The 25260-nt window shown below is 36.6% G+C and overlaps 2 protein-coding genes across 4 annotated transcripts in view; one reads left to right on the top strand and one right to left on the bottom strand.

Annotated features, from left to right (window-relative positions):
- rnaset2 (ribonuclease T2) overlaps positions 1-4909 on the bottom strand; it is a 16462-nt gene extending 11553 nt beyond the window's left edge. The window contains exons 1-8 of one of the 3 annotated variants that reach the window (XM_016566274.1): positions 4665-4909; positions 4373-4510; positions 4193-4246; positions 3446-3500; positions 3285-3334; positions 1131-1188; positions 980-1044; positions 782-895 (exon numbers count right to left, since the gene is read on the bottom strand). In XM_016566274.1, the coding sequence (XP_016421760.1) occupies positions 782-895; positions 980-1044; positions 1131-1188; positions 3285-3334; positions 3446-3500; positions 4193-4246; positions 4373-4467 (491 nt within the window). In that variant the 5' untranslated portion in view covers positions 4468-4510; positions 4665-4909. The remainder of the gene's footprint in view (positions 1-781; positions 896-979; positions 1045-1130; positions 1189-3284; positions 3335-3445; positions 3501-4192; positions 4247-4372; positions 4511-4664) is intronic. The other 2 variants (XM_016566275.1, XM_016566276.1) reach the window with 2 other exon arrangements.
- A 524-nt stretch (positions 4910-5433) lies between these two features.
- Positions 5434-25260, top strand: part of myom2b (myomesin 2b) — a 50331-nt gene continuing 30504 nt past the window's right edge. The window contains exons 1-19 of the mRNA XM_016566273.1: positions 5434-5493; positions 6506-6623; positions 7813-7870; positions 8101-8255; positions 8410-8496; positions 10013-10101; positions 10213-10263; positions 10352-10516; positions 12377-12538; positions 12712-12853; positions 15159-15358; positions 15452-15505; positions 16365-16492; positions 17370-17553; positions 17815-17989; positions 18162-18264; positions 19475-19636; positions 22684-22926; positions 23033-23159. Coding sequence (XP_016421759.1) covers positions 6538-6623; positions 7813-7870; positions 8101-8255; positions 8410-8496; positions 10013-10101; positions 10213-10263; positions 10352-10516; positions 12377-12538; positions 12712-12853; positions 15159-15358; positions 15452-15505; positions 16365-16492; positions 17370-17553; positions 17815-17989; positions 18162-18264; positions 19475-19636; positions 22684-22926; positions 23033-23159 — 2371 coding nt within the window. The 5' untranslated portion in view covers positions 5434-5493; positions 6506-6537. The remainder of the gene's footprint in view (positions 5494-6505; positions 6624-7812; positions 7871-8100; positions 8256-8409; positions 8497-10012; positions 10102-10212; positions 10264-10351; positions 10517-12376; positions 12539-12711; positions 12854-15158; positions 15359-15451; positions 15506-16364; positions 16493-17369; positions 17554-17814; positions 17990-18161; positions 18265-19474; positions 19637-22683; positions 22927-23032; positions 23160-25260) is intronic.

Here is a 25260-nt window from a genome sequence, read left to right as displayed (position 1 = left end):
TTACACGACCGAAAGCGTGTGTTATGTGACCATTCATGCAAACTGTAGCATCATGCTACATAAGACAATAAATAAGATTTATATTCCGCTTTTACTCAAAACTCACTTTAAACCACCATCAAGTTTTTGTAATAACTTCCGATTGCCGTGTGTGTTTTGGCCATGTAATGTTGCTGAAATTAAATATGTTATTACCTCTGAGTCAGAGCAGCGATCATGGAAGAGAGAACACAAGCAGACAGCGCTGGAAGCTGCTAATGCTCATCAGTAAATCAGTGGAAAATTAATAGAAATGACGATTCTGTCTGAGCTAGGTGATTCTGTCACGCGCACTAGTGTAAATGTAGCTAACCGATGTGTAAACTGAAGACTATTTGAGCTTTATTGAAACTATATAAACTATATGATTTGTGTTGGTTACATTTTGTTCCTTTGTGCAGTGGCTCAGGAGATGAGTCTTTGAGTTTGTATAAACATCAACAAGCTGAAAAATAAAACCAAAGTTTTTTTTTTAGATAATGTAATCTTGTTAAAATTGATTTCATAAAATTGGTATCGAAAAAAGTATCGTTCAGGAACCGGTATCGAAGTCAAGGTATCGATATCGAAAAATTTTGAACGATACCCAGCCCTATTTTTAACTGAAGTGTTACATAATGTCTGTGTGTGATGAAAGCGTTGTCATTTATAAATACTCTCATATTTTGCTTTGTATCCATCTCACAAATTCCTAAGCCACAAAATCAGGTTTTATAAGAACTACTGAAAAACAAGGACTTACTTAGTAAGGTTAAACTTGTGGTACAGCTCAAGAGCTTTGCTGAAGTATTTATGTTGACTGTTCAGAGACTCTGCTTTTGCAGCACAGGTTCCATGTTTTGTCCATTCATATTTCCTAAGCAAAAAAACACACAATAAAAAGTCCATTATTTACTTTAATAAATAAATAAAAAGTACATTTGCAAGTTTTTAAACACACCAAAATTGGGGGGAGGAAGGTGCTCTCAGATCTGGCCAATATTTTTTCATCTCCGGTATTAAGTCCTGAAAAACACGCACACATGTCAAGCACATGTCCACTGAACTAAAATATATGACATTCAACAAGGTGAGCAAGGCAAGTAAATTACCTCAATCAAACTGGCATTAAAGTGCCAGGATGTATTGCACCTCATGCCAGAGTTGGGCCTGCAAAAACAACAAACATTTCTACTGACACAAACTATAATCATCCTTACAATCACTGGCATTTTTCATCATTATCCGATGATTATTCAGATCACATGACAACCAGGGTTGCACCAATATAAACATGTGGGGAAAATGTATTATGCATTCATTCGGCAGACCTTTTTATCCAAACATCATTTATCATAGGAGTCAACAATATTGCATGTCAAGTTTAAAGTTTAAGCTATATTAGTATAGTATAGTAGCTTTTTGGTTATAGGAAATGTTTTTGTTTATGGTTGTGGATTAGTTAAGTGATTGCGGAAAAGGTCTTCCTGAAGTCGTCGGCTTTAATTATTACTTCAGGGCCCGTATTCACAAAACATTTGATCTTACCACTAAGAGTTCTCCTAAATAGCAGTAAAAGTTTTTAGTTAAGAGTTTTCTCTTAAAACCTATTCACAAAGCTGCTGAGACAAAGTTTTACTAAGTAATAGAGAGAAGTCTTAAGCTAAGAGTAAGGGCGGGGTTGACCTTGTTGCTATGGATAATGTCAGCATTAGGGCTGCACGATAAATCGAAATGGAATCGAGATCGCGATTCGACAGAAGCTGCGATTGTCATGCGTATCTTTCAGTGAAGCACGGTTCTGTGATCAGCAGTAAATCTCCATCCAAAGGCCAGAGGGTGCTCTCGCTCTGAAACTCCAAATACGCCTCGCAGAAGAAACCCAGAAAATGCCTATCGCTGCAGCTGAATAAACAGAAGATTCAACTGCTTTCATTGATTCAACGTGACTAATAAACACACGACTGAAGGATTTATTTCAAACACTCGACTGACGTTATGAAGTGAGTTTGGAGTAAAAATATTTTATTAAACGTGGTATTTTCACATGCTTTCAGATGGAGCAGCATTTACTTCACAGAGCCGTAGTTCAATGAGAAGCTATGTAAACAGCTGTCATTATCGCAAACTATTTCAGAATCGCGCAATAAAATTTTTTATTTTCACTGCATTAACGTTTTAATAAATTATTGTTACACTAGTGCTTTCTGTTTTCGGTTTAAGAGATGAAGTCGGCGACACTGACTCGTCATCTCCGCAGTATGTGCTTGCAGGTTTCATACGGATGACATAATCTGAGAAAGTTTGTTTTCTATTTGAATTGGTTCATTTAAAAGTTTCACTCTCTATAGATATATTTTTCATGTCTGTAATAAGGCAAGCATACACAGAGTTTCGAAGTCGAAGTATTTTAAGAGCCAATGATCGCACCGGCGCCTCCATCTGCCATGCAGTAGCCCAAGCGTGCTGTTCACGCACTTTTATTAATAAACCGTATAAATCATAATAATGAGCCTTTAATTGCCTACATAGCTTAATAAGCGCTCAAGCGCATGCAAAAAAGGCTTGCACAGCGCACCGGCAAATATAGTAATTATGAATGTGTTAGGGAAAAACAGGAAGTAGGCTACACTGCAGTAACGTTTTAATAATTTATTGTTACGTACCACAAAGACCAGCCGTTAACGATTTGTCCGTCACGGACTGCATGCATGATTTCGCCACTTCATGTGGATTTTTTTTTCTGCAACTAAGCGACTAATACAATTTAGGTAATATGCATATAAACAGCCTTTTAATTAGCAGAGTAGAATAATCATGGCTGATAGTAAGACATGCAAACATAAAAGAAAACCAAACTGGACGCGAGAATATTAAGGATATAGGCTAATCAAAAATTTGGAGTTGGGATAACCTCCAAACCAAAGCCGATACTTGACTTAGGAGTCACTACTCCTAACGTTTCACAGATTAGGAGATCATTTTAGCGCTAAAACGCTTTGTGAAATACTCTTAGAACAAATATTTAGGAGTCCTAAATTTAGGACTGACACGCCCATAATTTTTTACGATTTTCTCCTAAATCGGCAAGTTATGAGCTACTTTTAGCCTTAAGATGTTTTGTGAATACGGGCCCAGATATTTAGCCAATATGATGGCTGATATTACAAATCTATACTCTTTAATCAGTTTTTTCCCCTTCTTTTTAATTCAGTATGCATTGCAATAAAACAATTTGACTATATAGTCACTGATCATAAACCTACCATAATCCATGCAGAGTCCAAAAGCTTAAATTTGTTGTACATTTTTCCACCTATAAATGAAAAACAACATAATTTATCTCCTGATACCCAGTGGAGGAGCAATATGTGGTGCACCTGCAGTAATGGCAATAAAACAATAGAAAGTAAATGCAATACAATACACTGCAAAATGTCTGTGGCCAATGCTGGGTCAGGATGAGTTTTGTCCATTCTCCCCTAAAAGAAGCAGTCGATTCACTATTTGTGACTTCAGGGTGACAATTGCAATCTGACAAATATTTTGCACAAAACATGGAATCTAAAAACGGCTTCATTTGTATGTGCCTATGCAGAAAATGTGGTCACAGTAGCAAATGCGTATTAAAAGTGGGCATGCAAATAGTTCATTAACCAAATTATTTTAGCTGTAATGCACCAAATTCTCATTTTGTGTTTTCTATTATTCTGAATAGTATTTCTCAATAGATTTAGATTTTCATTATCGTACTTTTTATTGGTTTACAATAATGAATACTGTGATGCAATGTTTATTAGTGGTTGTATTATTTAAATGTCATAAATCAAATCAAATAATTTAAAACAGTACAACAAATACTACCATAATGTTTAAAATAAAATGAGTATTATTATTACAGTCATAATGTTGTGCAAATATTTCACATGCAATCCGCAAACATGTTTTTAGAACATTTCCTCAAAAAAGTACTGGGAAAGAACAATGATTTTCATGACATTTGTGTCAGCATGACTCGTGTAGACAAGATTCCTAACTCATGAGCCGGTTTTTTTTTCTAGTTGAACAAAAATACCTGAATTAATCGGGAATTGTACCAAGAACTGTTAGTGTGTTCTGTTATCATTGCTGTAAAAAGTCATTAAAAAAGTCTGCATATGTATAAATTGTTTACCCTTTCAAACGTCTTGTATTGTATATAATGTTTACTCTGTAACCTAAAGTGTATCTTGTTCAATAAAGAAGGGAAAATACAAACAGGATTAGTACAATATTGATTGTCCGACTGCACCCAAACTTACAGTTTTATCAATATGTATAAATATATTTATCTAAATGTATTTGCGTGACATACAGAGGATGGGCAAAGGCTGTTGGCCAGAAAAATCCAGCACAAAGTATGACAGCAACTGCAATGAATCTCATTCTTCCAGATGGAAGTACGTTCATCTTACCGAGGACAAAAGATAATTTATTATCAACGTAGCCTACACTGTAAAAAGAAGAAGAAAAAAACTTCTATAAGACAAAGTCATAGCATAGAGCATATCAAAGTTGCGACCAAAAGTAACATATTCAAATGTGAGATAGATACTGTAGATAAATAAATAAACAAGTTAAATAAATAAAACCTTGAACAAACTTACGTTAAGACGTGTTACCTGTTATTGTCTGAAATGACGCCGGTTCAAATTACATACAGTTTTTACGTCCAACTGATATGAGAGAGCACTGGTTTTAAACGTTTTTTTTTAGTCTGGGGTGTAAGTCTTAAAGTAGGACTGCCCAGTCACTATCTTTCCGAAACACTGTGCGGTCGAGAGTCACTTGAGAGAGCTACTTCCTTTCCTGACAGAGACACACTGCGGCTTCTGTGCATTGATCTTGTTTACCTTGTGACGTCGCAACTGCGCGTGCGCTGTCAAGTCATGTGATCAACTGCAATTTATGTCACGTGAAGGTGGATTATGCAGATTAAGCAAAAATGTCACAAGCAGGAATTTATCTAATGTCATTATTGTTGCAGCTCCTTCTGGTAAATGTTGTATGAACGGGATTCTCCTGAATTGCCACTTTTTGATTTTCTGAAAACTTACATTTAATAACTTAATACAATTTGTCATTAGAGACTTTAGGAGGCATATTTGTTGCTGTACAACAAAATATTTCTGGCATTATAAATGTATTTACTTTTAAAATTATTAATGATTTACGTTCGACTCACCTATCTCTTGTTTTTTTATAACTCATTCAGTATCCAGCGTCAATTTAAACGTCTGCCTGGTATCTTAATATCAGTGCGAAATGATGTAGGAAGTTGGTGTAAATGCTATATATAGTCTAATGCCTGTCCATAAATGGGATGCGGGAGAGGCAACATTCCGCATGGGTAATATTTTGCTTTTCATCAGCTGGTCTCTCACAGGCGGGCAGAGGCTCATCTACCTCCGCGTCGCGCTCTTGTATTCTCCTGGGGTGAGTAGCCTATGTCTGGCCCCTTATTTCCACACTTTTGATCCGAAATTATAATGCAGCGTGGTCCTTGTGGAAATACAAAATCGTTGAGGCTGAAGGAAACTTTTGAACTTTACCTTGGTTGGATGTTGATCTGTCTCGAATGATGTTTGCTTGACTGGGCGCTTTGAAAGGATTCATAAAAAGTTGGCTATTAAACCAGTTTCAGTGCTTTGTGAATATGGGGGAATTAATAACTGGACAAACTTTTACACTGTTTTGTTTGTGGAAAAATTGTCTCGTAAAATTGACCTGCTGAATGAAATGACCTTTGAAATATTTGTCGCACTTGTTGATGCAGTATGCAAAGAACGAACAGTTAGTTTTTACATGTCGTCTGACAAATATGTTAATGGAATCTGTGCATATATATATATATATATATATGTTTAATATGCACAGTAGATGCTATTGTATGTGGGCTTCATATGTGAATGAGATAATAATGTTGCATTGAGAATGCACGATTATTTGTTTGTGTAATTATTCATCAAAAAGAAATGAGGAATGTGTTGTTGTTTGTATTGTAGTGTAGTTCATTTATCATTAATAGAAGATAAACAGTCATGAGTAGTTGGTTATCTTTCAATATTTCAGGACATTTACACAATAATAGCTTGTCATTAATGTACACTGTACAGTAGAAATTAACATGGAATACTGTACCCATCTCCTTGGACTGTCTGATATCCCAACCCCCAACCTCTAATTTTAAACTGCCGTGAGTTTTGGCTTCCTCGAGGCCCAAAGCTCCAGAACACCCCCTCCTCTTCATCTCCACAAACAGGTCCACCTTCCTAACACCTAAATCATATCAGGAGTAGGCCGAATTCTGCAAATTGTGCTACGAAACTGTTTCCCCAATAATGTGAAACAGTGAAATTGGAAATTAAGCATTGGAATTTATGCATCTTTCAATTAATGCATTTTGTTTTGTCTTGTGTGCAAAGACGCTTCATGTTTTTTGTTCCAGGTTTTATTCATAGGTTCTTGGGGTTGCCAAATATGGCTGCAGTTGTTACCAGACACAAGCATTTCGGTCAAGAATACCTCAGTACTGAGTCTAAATATGTTGTTCGGGAATACTCCAGGTAAGGTAAAAAAATATATACAGCAGCAAGTTCAAGTTTAACGAATCATCGCAGCTAATCATGATGTTCACGGCAATACTAAAACTACTTGTAATAAAATAGTAACATCATGTATAACATATAATAACATTGTTGGAGCTCTGCTAATACAGTAGCTGAACTATAACTGATCCCTTCATGTCACTAACTGTCCTCTGGGTAGTTGGAAGTTGACAAGGCCTGCAGTGTGATATGCTATACTCCATGTAAAACTCTTTTCTAATTATGCATGCGGCTTATGTGACCTCATATTAGTGAGAGAGACCACAGGCTACATTTATCACACTGCAGGACCATTTCAATTGAACTGAAGGTGATTAAAATGGTGAAGAACTGAAAAGAAATGGTGATCAGTTACAGGGCTAAGGTATATACTTTAACTTGACCAATCATATATATTTTATGGACACATATTGCACCAAATACCCAGATTGTGCCTGGAAACAATAATACATTTCAGATATAATATAAGCTTTGACATTAAAATTGGTTATGGATAAGAACATGGTATGGTAATTACAGTTATTTTTGTTCATTAAAATAAAAAACTTTAAAATGATATTATATTATAAATGTATTATTACCAAATTAATTATATATATATATATATAGTGGTAGTTATTGTTTGCCCTCTGAGGGGTCAAAAGGTCAATATTCTTTTCTTTTTTTTTTATTTTAGGTTAAAACCTATAATTGCTAATTCATGTGAACAATGGGGAAATATGATCAAATGCTTTCTTTCTTTTTTTCTTTCCACTTAAAACTGTGTTGCTTGAGAAATGCATGAATTATGATATGCTTTTGCATGTTTGAATGCATATCAAAATGAATTAACTGATTGTTAACCTGAGATGACATGGAGCATTGATGAATCCTGATCTATGTTTCTCTCATGCCGCTTGTATAGAGTAATGCTTTGAGCATACTATTATCATTTTATTATACACTTTTAGAAAAAAGGTACAAAAGTGAGTCACTGAGGCGGTACCCTTTTAAAGGGTACTAATATGTATATATTTTAGGCACTAAAACATATTTTTAAAGTAGTAATATGTACTTTTAGAGGTACAAAATTTAACTTTCGTACCTTAGGGTCCCGCCTCAGTTTTGTACCTTTTTTGAGAGTGTATGGAAATGTGTGTGTTTTTAGCTCTGCGGCAGAAGAGGTGAAATATCAATACCAAACACAGAAGAGAATCCAGGGAGTGGTAAAGCCCTTTAAACAATCATTCCATTCCTTTTCTTGACATGCTTTTGTTACAGTACTTTCATTAGTCACCCTGTATTTTAATGTACTTTAAAGACTTTAGCTGTTACCTGTATTAGACCGAGTGAAACAAAGGTTAAATAGGACTGACTCTATCTTGGGATGTATATTTTTTCATGATCACTTCTTATGATCCAACAGCTCAATAAATTGTTTGTCTCCTTTCATCAGGTGGAGAAGAAGATGCCTGAGAAATACATCCGTGAGGAGTCCATGATCAGGGGCCCCAAGTTTGTGGTTAGACTGAGGTCCCATACAGTGTATGAAAACAGTGCTATTAAACTTTTCTGCACTGTGGAGGGATATCCCACCCCACAAGTCAAATGGTGAGATGCTTCCTGTTCGCTAGGGTTCAGTGCAGTTGCTCTCAAATCTCCTCTGGTGTTATACAGTTTCACTTTAACATTTCATAATATTTGTAATCATGTATAGAGAAACTCCAAGAGGATCTATTGTTATTATATCATAAATATTCTACAGGTTCAAGGATGATGTCATCTTGGATATTTCTTCTGGAAAGTACTTTGTGGAGAGCAATGCTGGATTCCATGCCCTCTCCATCCTCAAGTAATTTGAACTTTTCTGTGTGATTTTTGGACTTTTTAGTGATGCATCGGCAGAATGTGGTTTACTGATGATCTGTATTGAACAGAAAGAGTGACAAACTTGAATGAGTGACAAGACTCAGGTTGAGTGCTCATTACATGCTCACTTCCTAGTTATTAATTGGCCACAGAAAGCAGGAAACTTTCAAAAAAGAGACTTACAAGTTATTAAACTTTTAAAAAAGTTTTGTCTAGCAGGAATATGAGAGAGAAAAAAAAACATGTCCAGGTTGCATTTCACCTAAATACATATGCATATAGATAGATCATAGCCTATTTTAGATCCAGTAAGATTTTGCATTATGACACTATTATATCTATATATTGCATTATGACACTATTATATCACCACTAGGTAAAATAGATAAACAAATAAATAAAAATCCCCCTAAATTTGTAATGCGCCTGAAAGCTTTACTTTTTCCCCCAGTGGTTATTAACTTTTATTTAAATCAGCTAATTAAATTAAAGGAAGTACAACAAATACATAAATAATGTGCAAATAATTAAAATAAAGCATTTTTTTTTTTACAGTAATGACATTAAGAAAAATATGCACTTGTCCTGATATTCTCATGCATATTAATAATCCCAAAATATTCTTCATTTTCTTAATGCATTTTCTTACAATATTTTGGGGTGCAGTGAATCCCCAAAGGACAAGCTCTTGATAGGTTTCATGTGGTTCACCCTCTAAAACACAATAAAATGTAACTAACAAGTGAATTTCCACAAAAGGAAGTCACGTCACTGGGATTGAATGTGAACTTTTCCAATTTAGTCCAGGGCCGGTTGGTGTGCCGCCCACGTCTTGAGCTCCTGTCAGCTGTTAATGTCAGAGTGCTGAGTTTGGTGTCATCTGCCACTCCGGCGCCTTACAGAGAGATGACTTTCACTGCTGTCACCCTGTCAGTCCCACAAAAACTCACCCTGGCCCTTATGTCACATTCCTGACGGCTTTTTGCATTCAGTGCCCAGACCTCACAGGTGAAGCTTGGCGTTCCACATTTCATCTAAAATGGCCAAACCTTTCACTTTTTGACACACAGCCATTCTCCTAAAGACCGTAGGGGCCAGGGCTCTAATATAGTATGGTCACTCTGAAGGTCACATTACAGTCTTCTCATTTTCTTGTCCTTTGCGTCTCGTGTTTGCTATTCAAGCCTCAGAGCCTCCCGTGTTGAACACGTTCCGAAAACAGGCGCTGGTCTACATTAGCATTTAGTTTGGAGCAATTATCCTCTTGACATTAGAGCATTAGTTAACTGCCAATTTATCCATCACGATGGGGGAAGCACTTTATGTGCTTTCCAAAAGTCAATTAGGAAATGACTGTGGCATATATCCAATCAAACAGCAATCATGCTGATTATTTATTGACTGATTAATTAGTGGAGTGGGTGAAGCGGTGTTGCGATCCAGCCGTGTATTGATTGAAGTTGTAGACACCTGTGAATGAGTTATGCGTGCTTTTGTAGGTGTGCAACTGATGACACTGCGATGTACACGGCTGTAGCCTCAAACACTCATGGACAGGCCTCCACCCAGGCCTCCATCATTGTGAAGAGTAAGACTTTTTCTCCTGTTTTCTGGAATCTAAGCATATCGAAGCGAGAACCAAATTTAGACTTTTCTTTACAAAGTCACTATATACTTTCTTTTTGTGTCGACTTCATAGGGTGCAAAGAGGAAGAAACGTCCACTCCTTATTCCTGGATGCCTTACCAGTGTAAGTGTGAAGGCCTCTATTCATTAGAATATCTGGTATGATTTAAAAACAAGTCATGAAAGACAGGAACTGTTTTGCTGTTTCTCAGATGCTGTTTTACCTGAGATCAAGTATACGAAGATTAACATCACCTTCACTGAGACGTTTGACGTGACCTTTGGAAAAGAAGGCGATAAGGCCACTTTGACCTGCAAGATGACTATTAACCCCAACCTGGCTAACCTGCAGCCTGAGGCGATGTGGTACAGAGATGGTAGGAAGTGTCCAACAAAGGCTAACACAAAAACGTTTTTGTATGCATGCGCGGTTATTGTTAATAAAGGACACAGGACACTGGACTGCAACGGTCGTGATATGACGTCACGCTCTGCAGCATCTTTTTAAAAACCTAAATTCAACAAATAACCAACAATAATAAATGTATGTTCTTTTAATTCAGCTACGAGGTCATGCTGTGACATATCGATCTTCTATTGGTCACATGGTTTCACATGATACGAATTTACAGGTCGCAGTTCACCATCATCTTGAACTTTGGAACGCAGAGAAATGTGAATCATCTTCACATCTTGTATGTGTGAATGAAAGTCAAAGGGATGAAAAGTGTAGTGTGACCAACCCCTAAGAATTCATTGATCACATATAACTACAAGATCTACAGTAGCTGCTGAATATGAAATAAACAGTAATTTTTTGCACCAAAAAGAATAGGGGAAAAAAGGACTGTTTTCAATCCCACATTATCTGTTGATTAGCCAACAAACATCCCGCCCCAAATGCATATTATTGCTTAAGCTAGTGTTTTATGACGGCTGCTCAAACAAACAGATTGCAATTCCATTTTATGCAGCTAATGATGCAGAAATTACGCATTTTGCCTATATGCAACAATGTAAATACTGCAATTAATTTAAAATGCTTTTCATTTAGCCATTAGAGTAGTTTCACGATCATTCATTGTCTTGGGACACTGCTCTTATTTAATGATTTGTATCTGTCATCACTCAAAATTTAATGGAAGTTCACAAAAGTGGAATTTTTTTTTGTATTAAAATATTTTAATTAGTGCTGGGCAACAAATAATCATGACTGATCACATTTAAAAACATAAAAGTTTTTGTTTATATAATATGTGTGTGTGTATTTATTATGTATATATAAAGACACACACATACAGTATATATTTTGAAAATATTTACATGTATATGTTTATATTCATATAATTTATATTACATATAAATATATTTAATATGTAAACATAACATATTTTTCTTAAATATATACATGCATGTGTATGTATTTATACATACATATTAAATATACAGAGTACACACACCCAGTACACCTCCACCCAGGCCTCCATCATTGTGAAGAGTAAGACTTTTTCTCCTGTTTTCTGGAATCTAAGCATATCGAAGCGAGAACCAAATTTAGACTATGAATCCTTTCTTTACAAAGTCACTATATACTTTCTTTTTGTGTCGACTTCATATGGTGCAAAGAGGAAGAAACGTCCACTCCTTATTGCATTTGGGGCGGGACGTCTGTTGGCTAATCAACAGATAATGTGGGATTGAAAACAGTCCTTTTTTCGCTATTATTTTTGGTGCAAAAATTTGTTATGTACACAAAACTTTTATTTTGGATGTGATTAATCACGATTAATCGTTGCCCAGCACTGATTTTAATAAAATAAATTATTGCTATTTATTGTTATATTAATATTTGTTCTACACTTTTAGTGTATTTTACATCTACAAATGCATAAATAATGATTTTTATATTAAATTATGAATATATTTTGATCTAAATACTGTATTTCATATAGCTACACACAGTAACTGTCCTAATGACAGCTGCATTTATTTATTGTGGCATTCACCCCTGGTCATATATAAATTTTCTGGTTATTCTGTAGGGGATTGTTTTGCAGTCGAGTCGTGTACAGAACAAAGTGACTTTTTATGTCCATTTGTAGTTTATGACTCATTTCACTCCAATCTCATTTCCAGAATCATCAGATTACACTTTTCAGGTCTGCAGTCTATTCTGCAAAAGAAATAGTTTCATTTTCTCTCCTCTGATACCCCATGTTGTGTTTTGGGCCCTCCAGAGCACCTCCTGAAAGAGTCGAGGTGGGTGAAAATGGAGTCTGGCGGAGGTGTTGCCAAGCTCACGCTTACTCAGCTCGCTAAGGATGATGAGGGTCTTTACACCCTCCGCATGGTCACCAAGGGAGGCGATGCGGTCCACAGGGCTTACGTCTTCGTTGATGGTAAAGAGTTATGAACTTCTCCAAGGCTTGTTGAAAATCTTATGTGATTCTTTTGCTGGCCTTTAAAGGTCTGGATTAGCATAATTCATCTCATATAGCGCATACATCTGTTTTGGAGTGATTCCCTCAGCGAATCAGTGGTGTGTAGGAGTCATCATGTTTTGTCTTGGCAGATGGTCCACCTCCAGTTCCTCAAGCTCCCGGAGCCCCAATGGACATTAAGATCCATGATGCAAATAGAGATTATGTCATTGTGTCCTGGAAACCTCCTAACACCACCACTGAAGGCCCCATCGTTGGATACTTTGTTGACAGGTGACTGCGCTGACTAAGGTGTCTTCCCAGTGGGAGTTATTTTATGGAATACATTTATGCAAGTTGTTTGATACAGTGGCCTCAAAAAGTATTTGGACACTTTAAAATGTCATTGCATTAGATAAGAAAATGTCAAATATCTGCTCGACTGTTTGCTGGAATTGACATTTCTGAGCCAGTTTTTCAGTAGCTTTTAATGAACTGGTTTGTCACAGTACTTTTTTGAACTGCACAATAGGAATTCACTATGTGAATGAAACTTGCACTAGCTTAGCGTCCGGTGTTTCATTGCAGAATCGTTCATCTTATCCACATACCACCTGCAATTCATTTTAATCAGGTGCTAAATGCGCTACAACAACCTACTGAGAGTATTTAAATAAAGTCACTGTCAGTCTTTTCATTGCAAATAGGCCTTCTTTCTAGAATCTACCTGATTGACAAATGTTATCATAATGTGCCCGATGCAATTAACTAGCCACCCACAGAAACTAGTCGGTAAATTGAAAGGGATGTTGGATGTTGAAATATTGGGCTCTATTTTTTTCTATTTCCCAGGATGAGTTGTTGTAACATCACCAGTAAATTACTGCTTTGAAATTGCTGTTTATAGTAAGGGCCGGTTGATATAGAACATATGTTTGATCGGCCCCACCTAGATTTGCCTTGTCGCAAATTTAGGGCCCTATGAAATCCATTTTATTTTTTTCCCAAATTCCGTTTTTTTCCATTTTAATTTTTCTGGATTCCATTTTTTCCAATTTAATTTTTCTAGACTCTGTTTTAATGGTTAAATAAAATTTTATTCATCAAAAACAAAAAGTTTAATTAATTGACATTATGAAACTTACAATATTAAACAGCAATTCATTCAAAGTACGCTTGTAACACTCCAAAGAGAAAGGAAAACTTTAAATCACATCATATGACCCCTTTAACAAAAATGACATTTTTAAGGCGCTAATTTTTTTTTTAATTCAGTTTTATTTTTTACCAAATTCTGTTTTCCATTCGTTTTCTCAATTCTATTTGAATAGTTTTAATAAATTTAATAATCAAAAGCATCTCTAATTAATTGATTTTATAAAAAAAAAAAAAATGATTTTGTTCATTAGTTTTTATTTTTTCAGAAATAAGGTGTTGTGTATTTACATTTTTCTGCTAGATATATTCTGGTAAATATTCCTTTAAAAATAATGTTTTAATAATGCTTATTAGTGGTAGTACTATCATTACATCAAGTAATATTTCTGCCACTGTTTCTTCAAGCTAAACCAAACTTTTATTTTGACGGGTTGTTTTACCTTTAGGTTTATGTTTATATATGACATGACGATAGTTTTACTTAAAACTGTAATTTTACGGTAATTTTTTGCTCATGAAGTGACTTCCAGAGCAGTTCTAAAGATTGTTTATGTGTTCATGTACTCATAAAATGAGGCTGCAGAGGCTGAAAACACAGTGAGCGTGACGCGCGCTTCAGTAGTAAACGAAACCATGCGTTTGCGCCATTCATTCACAGAGACACGCAGAACATGCAGGATTCATATTTAAATGGTATTTTTGCAGCTTAATATTCACAGACACTGGTCCATAGCGTGTTTTGATTTAGGTGTACTGACCTACTTTTGGTGTATACATCCAAAATGTGTCCGTTTTATTTATTCTGTTTTTATGACTGGATTCCGTATCGTGCAAATCATAGGGCCCTGCAAATTGCTGTTTGTGGGCCCAAAAAGGATAGTGTCAGTTCTCAGTTGCTTTCCCCCTGTATTCTGTGTTTTGTTGTTTAAAACTTAAACTTCCTCTTATGGAAGTTGCTTGAGAAGTGTGCTTGTGCTATGATTCTTTAAAATAAATTCAACTTTTGATGACAAAGACAACATGTGCACAATGTCTACAGTTTTAACTCTGTAATACTCTGACAAAAGTATAATACAAAAGACAGTTTGTTTTCCCTTCCGATATAGGCTACTTAGAAAATTGCTTACCAACAGATATTTTTGCCAGAAACATGCTTTGCATATGCTAATAGATGCGGTGATTATTTTGTTCCCTGTCACTTTGAGCTGCATTAGTATCGAGCTGAAATTTACTCTCGTCGGACGGTAATCAGACTGTTAAGTGATACATGGATCTGCAATTACGTATGTAATGCTCCTTAGCTCATATCATCTCCTCGGAACGTAAAAGTGGGCTGTAATTTTCCCTCTTTCACGGCAGCGTGGAACTAATGATAGGATAGTCTTGATTACTGTCCATATTCATTGTTGTTCATGTTTATTCTTTCACTCTTATTGGGCAGATGTGAAGTTGGAACAGAGAACTGGGTGCAGTGTAACGACTCGCCTGTAAAGATCTGCAAGTATCCTGTGCAGGGCCTGTTTGAGGGACACTCTTATTACTTTCGCGTGCGTGCCGTCAACTCTCGCGGCATTGGCAGACCCTCCAGAATGTCTGAGCCCATTGCCGCTCTGGACCCTACAGAGTTTGAGAGACTTCATGGTGAGCAAAACTAAGTCCTCATGAAGTTACATTTAGTGATCAACTCTGTACGTGTTAATAATGCCCTTTATGTGCTGCTGTTTGTTTCAACAGCCACAAAACTTGGTGGAAGACTTGACGTTGTGACTTACTATGATGACCTTGAAGGTAGCCATGGAAATTTATGAAATCTTTAAAAAATAATGGAAAAGACATGGACATTTCTATAATAATAATTAAAAAAGGGCAAGTTATGGCAAGTTCTAAAATATTTCATAGTTCACATATTTCATGTATAAATCACTTTTTGTTGATGCAGTCTCTATAAAATTATATATATTTTTTAAACATATTATTTAATTGCATGATCACATGATCATTAATGGCTACTATATTATAGTGACCATTTCATGTATACGGCTTCGGCCCAGTTGCTCTCTATTGTTGGACAATCCAACGGAGATGTTCCTGTCCTTCAGTGACCTTCAAGAACTCAAAAGTGATCTGTAAACCACTTTAACTGCATCCTTAAATATTGTGGGGTGGAGCTGCCTTAAAATATTCTTCCTTTTGTCACTCAGTCAAGTTTGTGTGTCTTTGAATTTGTATTATGTATTAGATGACAGCAGCTGTCACTTAGTGCTTTCCCCCCTTTTTGCTTTCAAAATTAGCAATAATTATCTAGCCCATAATTGGTTCTCTTCTGAGAGGTACTGATTAGTTTTTGATGAGGATTCCATCAGGAAGGGAACGTACAAACATCTGTGGTTCTTTTTCAAGTTGAAATGAACACATCAACCAGTGTCACCCATGTGCATGCATATGTGTATGTGTGTGTATATTTATAGCAGCGGTGGTGGCGGTGGCAAAGATGATATTCGCATATCAGTCCATAATATTAAAGTTGCTTTTAAAGCTAGTGAAATTGCTAGGAAATTTCCTAGTGTGTGTGTGTGTGTGTGTGTATTGGTGTGTGTATGTGTTCAGAGTAGAAACAGTAATTCTGTTTAATGTGCTTTGCCTGCAGCCGAGGGAAAAGCTCCGGGACCTCCCTCTAAAGTCTGTGCTTCAGAGACGGACCGAACATATGTTGTGCTCAGTTGGGTCCCTCCAGTCTACCATAGCAAAGCCCCCATGTGGTATTACATTGAGAAGGTTAGTTTCAGCTCACTGCCAGACGTTAACCCAGCCGAATAGTCACAAACTTTATTTCAGCAGTTTACTTTTCTTCTTATGTCACCTTTAATCCATTAAGAAGCGCCTACGGTGTAAGAATATTTAATACTAATATTTTTAAATCAGTTTTTGTTTTGCATTAAATGATGCAGCACAGCCCACAGGAACAATTTATTTCTCAGAAGTTAATCTTTCGTAGCTCACAGATAGATATTGACTGATATTGTTGTTTTAATTATATACTTTAAAACAATGTCCACGTTTTGTTTTTGTTGTTTTCCAGTAACAGATATCTAAGACCCATTTTTAATTGTAGTACTATTCCTGATTTTTGACAATAACTAAAAAATTACATTACATACATTATTAATGTAATAATAATAGTCAGGCAAAGTTGTGTGCTGCACCTAAGGGTTGCAAATGTATTTTTGTCTTTGTTTTGGGCTGTCTAATTGTCTCAAATGCTACATGCTACATGTTTCCTGACTTTGAGTATGAATAGCTGTAAAAGGTTATGTAATTATGCAAACAAAGTTAATTTTCTGTCATTTTATTTAATCTGCTGTCCCAATATTAAATTAACAGAGTTCTCAGTTATTTCAGTTCTCAGTTGTCTCAGTTGTTCCTTCTAAAATTAAAAACAAAAATAAATGTGTTGTGATTGCAGACTTTGGCATTGTGACAAATCCATTGTCAATCTTTGGCTCTATTTAATCTTTATTTAATTACTGTCTAGAAGAGACAACTGTTGTTGTTGTTGTTTTTTTATCGTGAGAGGTTAAAGTAATCATTATCATTTCTCACACAATACATATTTGTGTAATAGTGTGTTTTTATTCATTCTGGACTTTTATAGCTTCAAGTGAGAGCTGGATCCTGGCAGAGAGTGAACACTAAAGTACCCATCAGATCTCCTCGCTATGCCGTCTTCGACCTGCTAGAGGGAAAGGATTATCAGTTCCGTGTGGTGTCTGCTAACATGTACGGCGTCAGCGAGCCTTCCGAGCCCTCCAGTACTGTAACAACCCTGCAGTTGAAGGGTAAATGCCCTAAAAAAGCATGTCACAGAGGGCACAGTGCCTCTGATGTATTCACTTAAGATATTGACATGTTGAAATGCATATGAAATGGCATATAGATCTTTGAAGTTTGCTCAACATCTTTGATGTTGTCATTAAGGCAGTAATGATTTTTTATCTGCCTTTCTGTAGTGGAACTAATTCATGCATGATAGGTCGTCAAGGGATTGATTGGACTGGTTGGTGAAATCACCCCTGAAATGAAGTTCTGTGTTCATTCAGGTGTGCCCTCGGCTCCTGGACAAGTCGTTGCAACCAGAGAGACAGACACTTCTGTTCTAATCCAGTGGGCGCCTCCAAAGGATCCCAATAACCTGATTGGATATTACATTGATTCTTGTGTGAAAGGATCTAAGGACTGGACCTCTGCCAATCACAAGCCCCATAAGCAGACTAGGTATGTGCTTAGTCTGGGTGAAATGATTTGAGGCGCTTCCCACGAATAGGATACGAAAGCATCTGAAACTCAGGTCTGAGATACTTTTGAAAAGATTTGTAACATTTAATGAACTTTAAAATAAAATAAAAATAAAGGGGTTGCCGATTTAACCTGGTGTCATCCTCCAAAGGAACTCATTAAACCTTATTCGATATTACATTGATTCTCGTGTGAAAGATCTGAGAACCGGACCTAAGCCAATCACAAGTGGACCAGCGCTGTGTTTCTCAAAGGCATTGTAAGCCTATATAGATTGTAGAGGTGCCAATGGCTTTGGGAAACACAGCCCATGTATGGGCTCACTCTAGGTGAGCAAGCTGTTCTCATTCCCAGGCATCAAAAACTGAAGCAAAAACTGGTCGAACAGCTTGTGTGTTGAAATAAAAATGCTATTTTGTCACTATATTGTTGAACTAGGAGCTATATTGATATTGATCCTATATTGATATTGGAGCTGTACTGACTATATTGATGAACTAGGAGCTACATTGCTTTCAAAAGTTTGCCTTATTCATCTTTTGTATGGACATTCAGCAAATTATTGAGAACAAAGTACATTATTTATGTGGATTTAGCCATTCAGGTATTTAAAAATTAAAGCATTTGCTATTCAGCAGCATTTAGCTCACATGAACACTAATCTCTATGACGGTAACTTTAAATAACCCATTATCCTTCAACCAAATTCATATTTAACTCGCGTATTACACAAGTCAAACTTGAAACATAATTATATTTATAAATTACAGTTAAAAACATCCCCAAAACAGTGCCCAAACCTTATTAAATTAGTAATTCAAATACAACAGCCAATGGCAAGTCCCCAGAAGCAGATCTTTCAATATTTTTATATTTTTTTGTTAGAAGCAGTAACAGATATCTAAGACCCATTTTTAATTGTAGTACTATTCCTGATTTTTGACAATAACTAAAAAATTACATTACATACATTATTAATGTAATAATAATAGTCAGGCAAAGTTGTGTGCTGCACCTAAGGGTTGCAAATGTATTTTTGTCTTTGTTTTTGGCTGTCTAATTGTCTCAAATGCTACATGCTACATGTTTCCTGACTTTGAGTATGAATAGCTGTAAAAGGTTATGTAATTATGCAAACAAAGTTAATTTTCTGTCATTTTATTTAATCTGCTGTCCCAATATTAAATTAACAGAGTTCTCAGTTATTTCAGTTCTCAGTTGTCTCAGTTGTTCCTTCTAAAATTAAAAACAAAAATAAATGTGTTGTGATTGCAGACTTTGGCATTGTGACAAATCCATTGTCAATCTTTGGCTCTATTTAATCTTTATTTAATTACTGTCTAGAAGAGACAACTGTTGTTGTTGTTGTTTTTTTATCGTGAGAGGTTAAAGTAATCATTATCATTTCTCACACAATACATATTTGTGTAATAGTGTGTTTTTATTCATTCTGGACTTTTATAGCTTCAAGTGAGAGCTGGATCCTGGCAGAGAGTGAACACTAAAGTACCCATCAGATCTCCTCGCTATGCCGTCTTCGACCTGCTAGAGGGAAAGGATTATCAGTTCCGTGTGGTGTCTGCTAACATGTACGGCGTCAGCGAGCCTTCCGAGCCCTCCAGTACTGTAACAACCCTGCAGTTGAAGGGTAAATGCCCTAAAAAAGCATGTCACAGAGGGCACAGTGCCTCTGATGTATTCACTTAAGATATTGACATGTTGAAATGCATATGAAATGGCATATAGATCTTTGAAGTTTGCTCAACATCTTTGATGTTGTCATTAAGGCAGTAATGATTTTTTATCTGCCTTTCTGTAGTGGAACTAATTCATGCATGATAGGTCGTCAAGGGATTGATTGGACTGGTTGGTGAAATCACCCCTGAAATGAAGTTCTGTGTTCATTCAGGTGTGCCCTCGGCTCCTGGACAAGTCGTTGCAACCAGAGAGACAGACACTTCTGTTCTAATCCAGTGGGCGCCTCCAAAGGATCCCAATAACCTGATTGGATATTACATTGATTCTTGTGTGAAAGGATCTAAGGACTGGACCTCTGCCAATCACAAGCCCCATAAGCAGACTAGGTATGTGCTTAGTCTGGGTGAAATGATTTGAGGCGCTTCCCACGAATAGGATACGAAAGCATCTGAAACTCAGGTCTGAGATACTTTTGAAAAGATTTGTAACATTTAATGAACTTTAAAATAAAATAAAAATAAAGGGGTTGCCGATTTAACCTGGTGTCATCCTCCAAAGGAACTCATTAAACCTTATTCGATATTACATTGATTCTCGTGTGAAAGATCTGAGAACCGGACCTAAGCCAATCACAAGTAGACCAGCGCTGTGTTTCTCAAAGGCATTGTAAGCCTATATAGATTGTAGAGGTGCCAATGGCTTTGGGAAACACAGCCCATGTATGGGCTCACTCTAGGTGAGCAAGCTGTTCTCATTCCCAGGCATCAAAAACTGAAGCAAAAACTGGTCGAACAGCTTGTGTGTTGAAATAAAAATGCTATTTTGTCACTATATTGTTGAACTAGGAGCTATATTGATATTGATCCTATATTGATATTGGAGCTGTACTGACTATATTGATGAACTAGGAGCTACATTGCTTTCAAAAGTTTGCCTTATTCATCTTTTGTATGGACATTCAGCAAATTATTGAGAACAAAGTACATTATTTATGTGGATTTAGCCATTCAGGTATTTAAAAATTAAAGCATTTGCTATTCAGCAGCATTTAGCTCACATGAACACTAATCTCTATGACGGTAACTTTAAATAACCCATTATCCTTCAACCAAATTCATATTTAACTCGCGTATTACACAAGTCAAACTTGAAACATAATTATATTTATAAATTACAGTTAAAAACATCCCCAAAACAGTGCCCAAACCTTATTAAATTATTAATTCAAATACAACAGCCAATGGCAAGTCCCCAGAAGCAGATCTTTCAATATTTTTATATTTTTTTGTTAGAAGTAGGTGTGTTTACTAAAATAGCAGATTTAACATAAAATTAATAAACCTAATGAAGCCTAAACTAACCACCCACCCCTAGTACACAGTTACATGGAAGAGGTTTTTAAAAATCTTTATATTTCCCTCAAATCTCATACCATTTGCTAAATTGGTTTAATAATTTATACCAAATGAGTCAGAATGTTTTTTCTTTCCGTGTCTCTGTGGGACACTTAGTCAACAAGTAGAAATGATTTCAGCCAGCAGACCATTAAATTTTTACAGATCTGGATGATTTGTAGAGCTGTTTGCTTTGTAAGTCTTTAACTTTAGCTAACAGCAATCCTCTGTTTGGACTCTGGGGGACAATTCCATACTCGGAGACTTCAAAAGATGAAACTTTTTGTCCTAAGAGTGCAGGCCTGTCTGTAGTACAGAGCCAGTCAAAACAATGGTTAGGAAATTAAATTAGATGATTTCTTTCAATTGATTTATTAGATGGAATTAGATGTTTTAATCAAGCAGCTCTGATATGGTATAACTAATCTCATACCATTTTTTTGCTATGGACATTATTGATAACTTGTGTGGCTTGAGGAGAGTGTTTCATTTACTGTATTTGCCAGTCAAAAACACACACACAAAAAAATATATAGCCTTAAAATTAGCCTTACATTGACCCAAGTCATATCAGGGGCCAGAATATCATAGGGACCTAAAGGTGGGCTCTTTTGACCTGCGCCAGTAGGCACCTAGCAACAACTCCGAACACCTTAGCAACTGCACTAATATTCTCTCATATCACCCTAGCATTTTGACAGCAAGTTTTGTATGGGCAACTACCACAACCATTTTCATTATACCATTAGCATTATAGCTTTACTTATGACATGTTACTTTTAAAGACATTTTGGTCAATTGCAAGGTAGCGTGGTATTCTTGGCTAAAAAATAGGTTAGAAATAATATTATTTAATTATCAAAATTATATTTCAGTCTAATTAAAATAAGTTGTTCAGTCTCATTAAAAATAATCCACTTTTTTATTCATTTACTCTCTATTTACACTACTATTCAAAATTTTGGGATCTGTTTCCAAAGGAATTATCTTTTGTCTGCATTTAGTTGATAAATAATACAGTAAAACAAGTGTTATTACAATTTAAAATAGCTGGTTTCATGTTTTTCCACATATTTTAAAATATAATTTATTCCTGTGATGGTAAAGCTGAATTTTAAGCAGCCATTACCCTTGTCTTTGCTGTCACATGATCCTTCAGAAATTATTCTAATTTGGTGCTCAAAAATATTTCTTATTATTATCAATGCTGGAAATAGTTGCGCTGCTTAATATTTATGTGGAAACGGTGATATAGTTTTTTTTTCTAAAAGTTCAAAAGAACAGCATTTATTTGAAATACAAATATCACTTTTGATTAGTTTAATGCATCTTTGCTGGATAAAAGTATTACCGTTAAAAAAAAAAAAAACAGGCAGTTGTTTATGTAGGCAGTAGATAGCAAAGCAGCTGTTTTAGAATAAAGCCCTAAATTGTCTTGTTAAAAAACACTGCCATATTTTGAGGCTTACTCCAATGCATTCCACCCTCCTATATTACACCTCCAGACACAACTCTTCTCTCAGAAATGTGCATATTATAAGCCAGAGATGAGACTTGCATGCCAGCGCATGTTCCTCTCAGTCCAAGACATTGAGTAATGGGGAGGACCAGCTAAAGCAATCTGTCTTCTCCACAGAGCTGCCCTCTTTCCCTTATGATATCTCTCTTCTCTACTGTGATGGGGAATCCATGGTGCTCAACTGGAAGCAGCCCCTCCATTCTGGAGGAGCAGACGTCACTGATTATTACATTGACAAATGCAATGTGGCCAAGAAGACATGGAAGGAGGTCAACGTCCCACCCATTAAGGAAACACTGCACAAGGTGGCCATGTATTGCAGCATCATGTGCATGTTATTGTTATCAGCTTATATTGATCGATTTATAATATGCATAACATAATTACTAAAATGAACTTTTCCTTCTGAAGGTTGGAGGTCTGACAGCTGGGTCAGTGTATCAGTTTAGGGTCTATGGAGCTAATTTGACTGGACTGGGTGATGCCTCGACCCCTAGCGCTCCCTTCAAATGCGAGGCTTGGACCATGCCTGAGCCAGGTAATGCGACATGTGCACATAGTTTTACTTCTAAAATTCTAACACTATTTACAGATTTTCATGTAATTGAACACCCGTATGCTGCTGTTTGTTCTGTGTAACACAAAAGAAGACATTTTAAAAGGGTCATATGATGTTGCTAAAAAGAACATTATTTTGTGTATTTGCTGTAATGAAATGTGTTTATGCGGTTTAAGGTTAAAAAAACACACTATTTTCCACATACTGTACATTATTGTTGCTTCTCTATGCCCCGCCTTTCTGAAACGTGTCGTTTTTACAAAGCTCATCGGTCTGAAAAGCGAGGTGTGCTCTGATTGGCCAGCTATCCAGTGCGTTGTGATTGGCCGAATACCTCAAGCGTGTGACGGAAATGTTACGCCCCTTACCATACTGTGATGCCGTCTCCCACTGCGACGAGACAAAAACATTAAAACCCATTATAAACGAGGCATTTGTTGCATCCAGTGGGGACATAATTACGGATTATAATGACTTACACTGTCTTTTTACGCGTTGCGTTGTATCGCGCCGAACATGGTGGCGGCAGCAACAATACTACAGCAAGTATAAAAGTTACGTCTTCTTTCTTTGCGTGAACATTTGGGCGGCGTTATGCAAATCTTCCCACATCATGACGTAGACATGTAGGGGCATGTTTAAACGAGGCGTTTTAGGAGGGCGTGGACCAGTCTTAACTTTCATAAAGAATATCTCTTTGGGTTTGAGACTTTAGTCTTTGCAACTTTAGGGATCTTATCTATTCATGAACAGCTTGTAACACTCCAAAGAGAAAGGAAAATTTGAAATCGCATCATATGACCCCTTTAAAGAATCTTCCATCAGCTGTTTTCTATACGGCTATACAGAGATTTATTTTCCTTAGGAAAAAAAAATGTAGAATAAGCTTGAAATTACCCCACTATAATGTAAATCTATAAATAAAACAATGAAAAACAATGGCATTTTTGCTTTTTTGACAAAACTTCATCTGTGTTAACCAGCTATTACCCTGGTGAGCAGAACTGGTATCAATTTATAATAAGGTTCCATTTGTTAACATTAATTTAATGGACTTGAACTAACATAAACTAACAACTGAATAATCGTATTTTATTAACTAACGTTAAGAAAGATAAATAAATACTGTAACAAATATATTGCTCATTGCTCATTGCTCATAATTCATGTTTGTTGATGCATTAATTAATGTGAACTATGGAACCATATTGTAAAGTGTTACCACTTCACTTGGGCCAACAGGCCATCCTTATTCTTGAGCCCTGTCACTGAAAATCTTCCATCCTCTGCAGCTCTGGAATCTGATTCTCCATTCCTCATATTTGAAGCAACGCACTCAAAAACTAATGGTCTTTTGGCAGCATATTGTTGCACCATATAGAATCTGAATACAAATAGACAACAATTATTTGGCATGTTTCTCTTTTATATGGTTATCAGTCTTGTTTCCTTCCCTCTTTTGTCCATTTCTGGTCTTCCTGTTCCTGTCCCCATTATGTTTATTTGGTTCCAGCTGTGTTTGATTAATTATCTAATTTGCCCTTGTATTTAAACCCTGTGTTTCCCTGAGTCTGTGTCAGCTGTTAAATGTCATCCCTGAGTTCCTGTGTGTGTATACCTTTGTATACGTATTCTCCTGCCTCTCCTCGTTCCTTCCCCGAGTGTATCGTGACAGAACAGCTGACCCAAACTGAAAGTAAGCGGCGCCTTTTTTCCCCGTGTTTGATTTCTGTTTTTTGAATAGTTTTTTGTTTTCCCATTTTTTCCCGCGGCAATGGAAGCAGCCGCTCGGTTCACCGCCCTAGCTCGTCTGGATCTCCCCTTTGTCGAGTATTCCTGGGAGTTCCGTTCTGATGTCAAGCCCGCCGGCCGCGGCTCTCTCCAGCCCGTCGGCCGTTCCTGTGGCAAGCCCACCGTCCGCCCAATTCACCTCTAACCAAAAGAGGAGGATGAGGAGAAAGGGACTGTTCTCCGCCCTCATCCCAGCCCCAGAGCTCGCTCCAGTGTCGGCTCCAGCCCCAGAGCTCGCTCCAGTGTCGGCTCCAGCCCCAGAGCTCGCTCCAGTGTCGGCTCCAGCCCC

Source organism: Sinocyclocheilus rhinocerous, unplaced genomic scaffold (genome assembly GCF_001515625.1).
Source record: "Sinocyclocheilus rhinocerous isolate Xijiao unplaced genomic scaffold, SAMN03320098_v1.1 scaffold512, whole genome shotgun sequence".
Classification (NCBI taxonomy): domain Eukaryota; kingdom Metazoa; phylum Chordata; class Actinopteri; order Cypriniformes; family Cyprinidae; genus Sinocyclocheilus; species Sinocyclocheilus rhinocerous.
The sequence above is the reverse complement of the archived record's forward strand: the minus strand, read 5'-3'. Positions and strand labels throughout refer to the sequence as shown.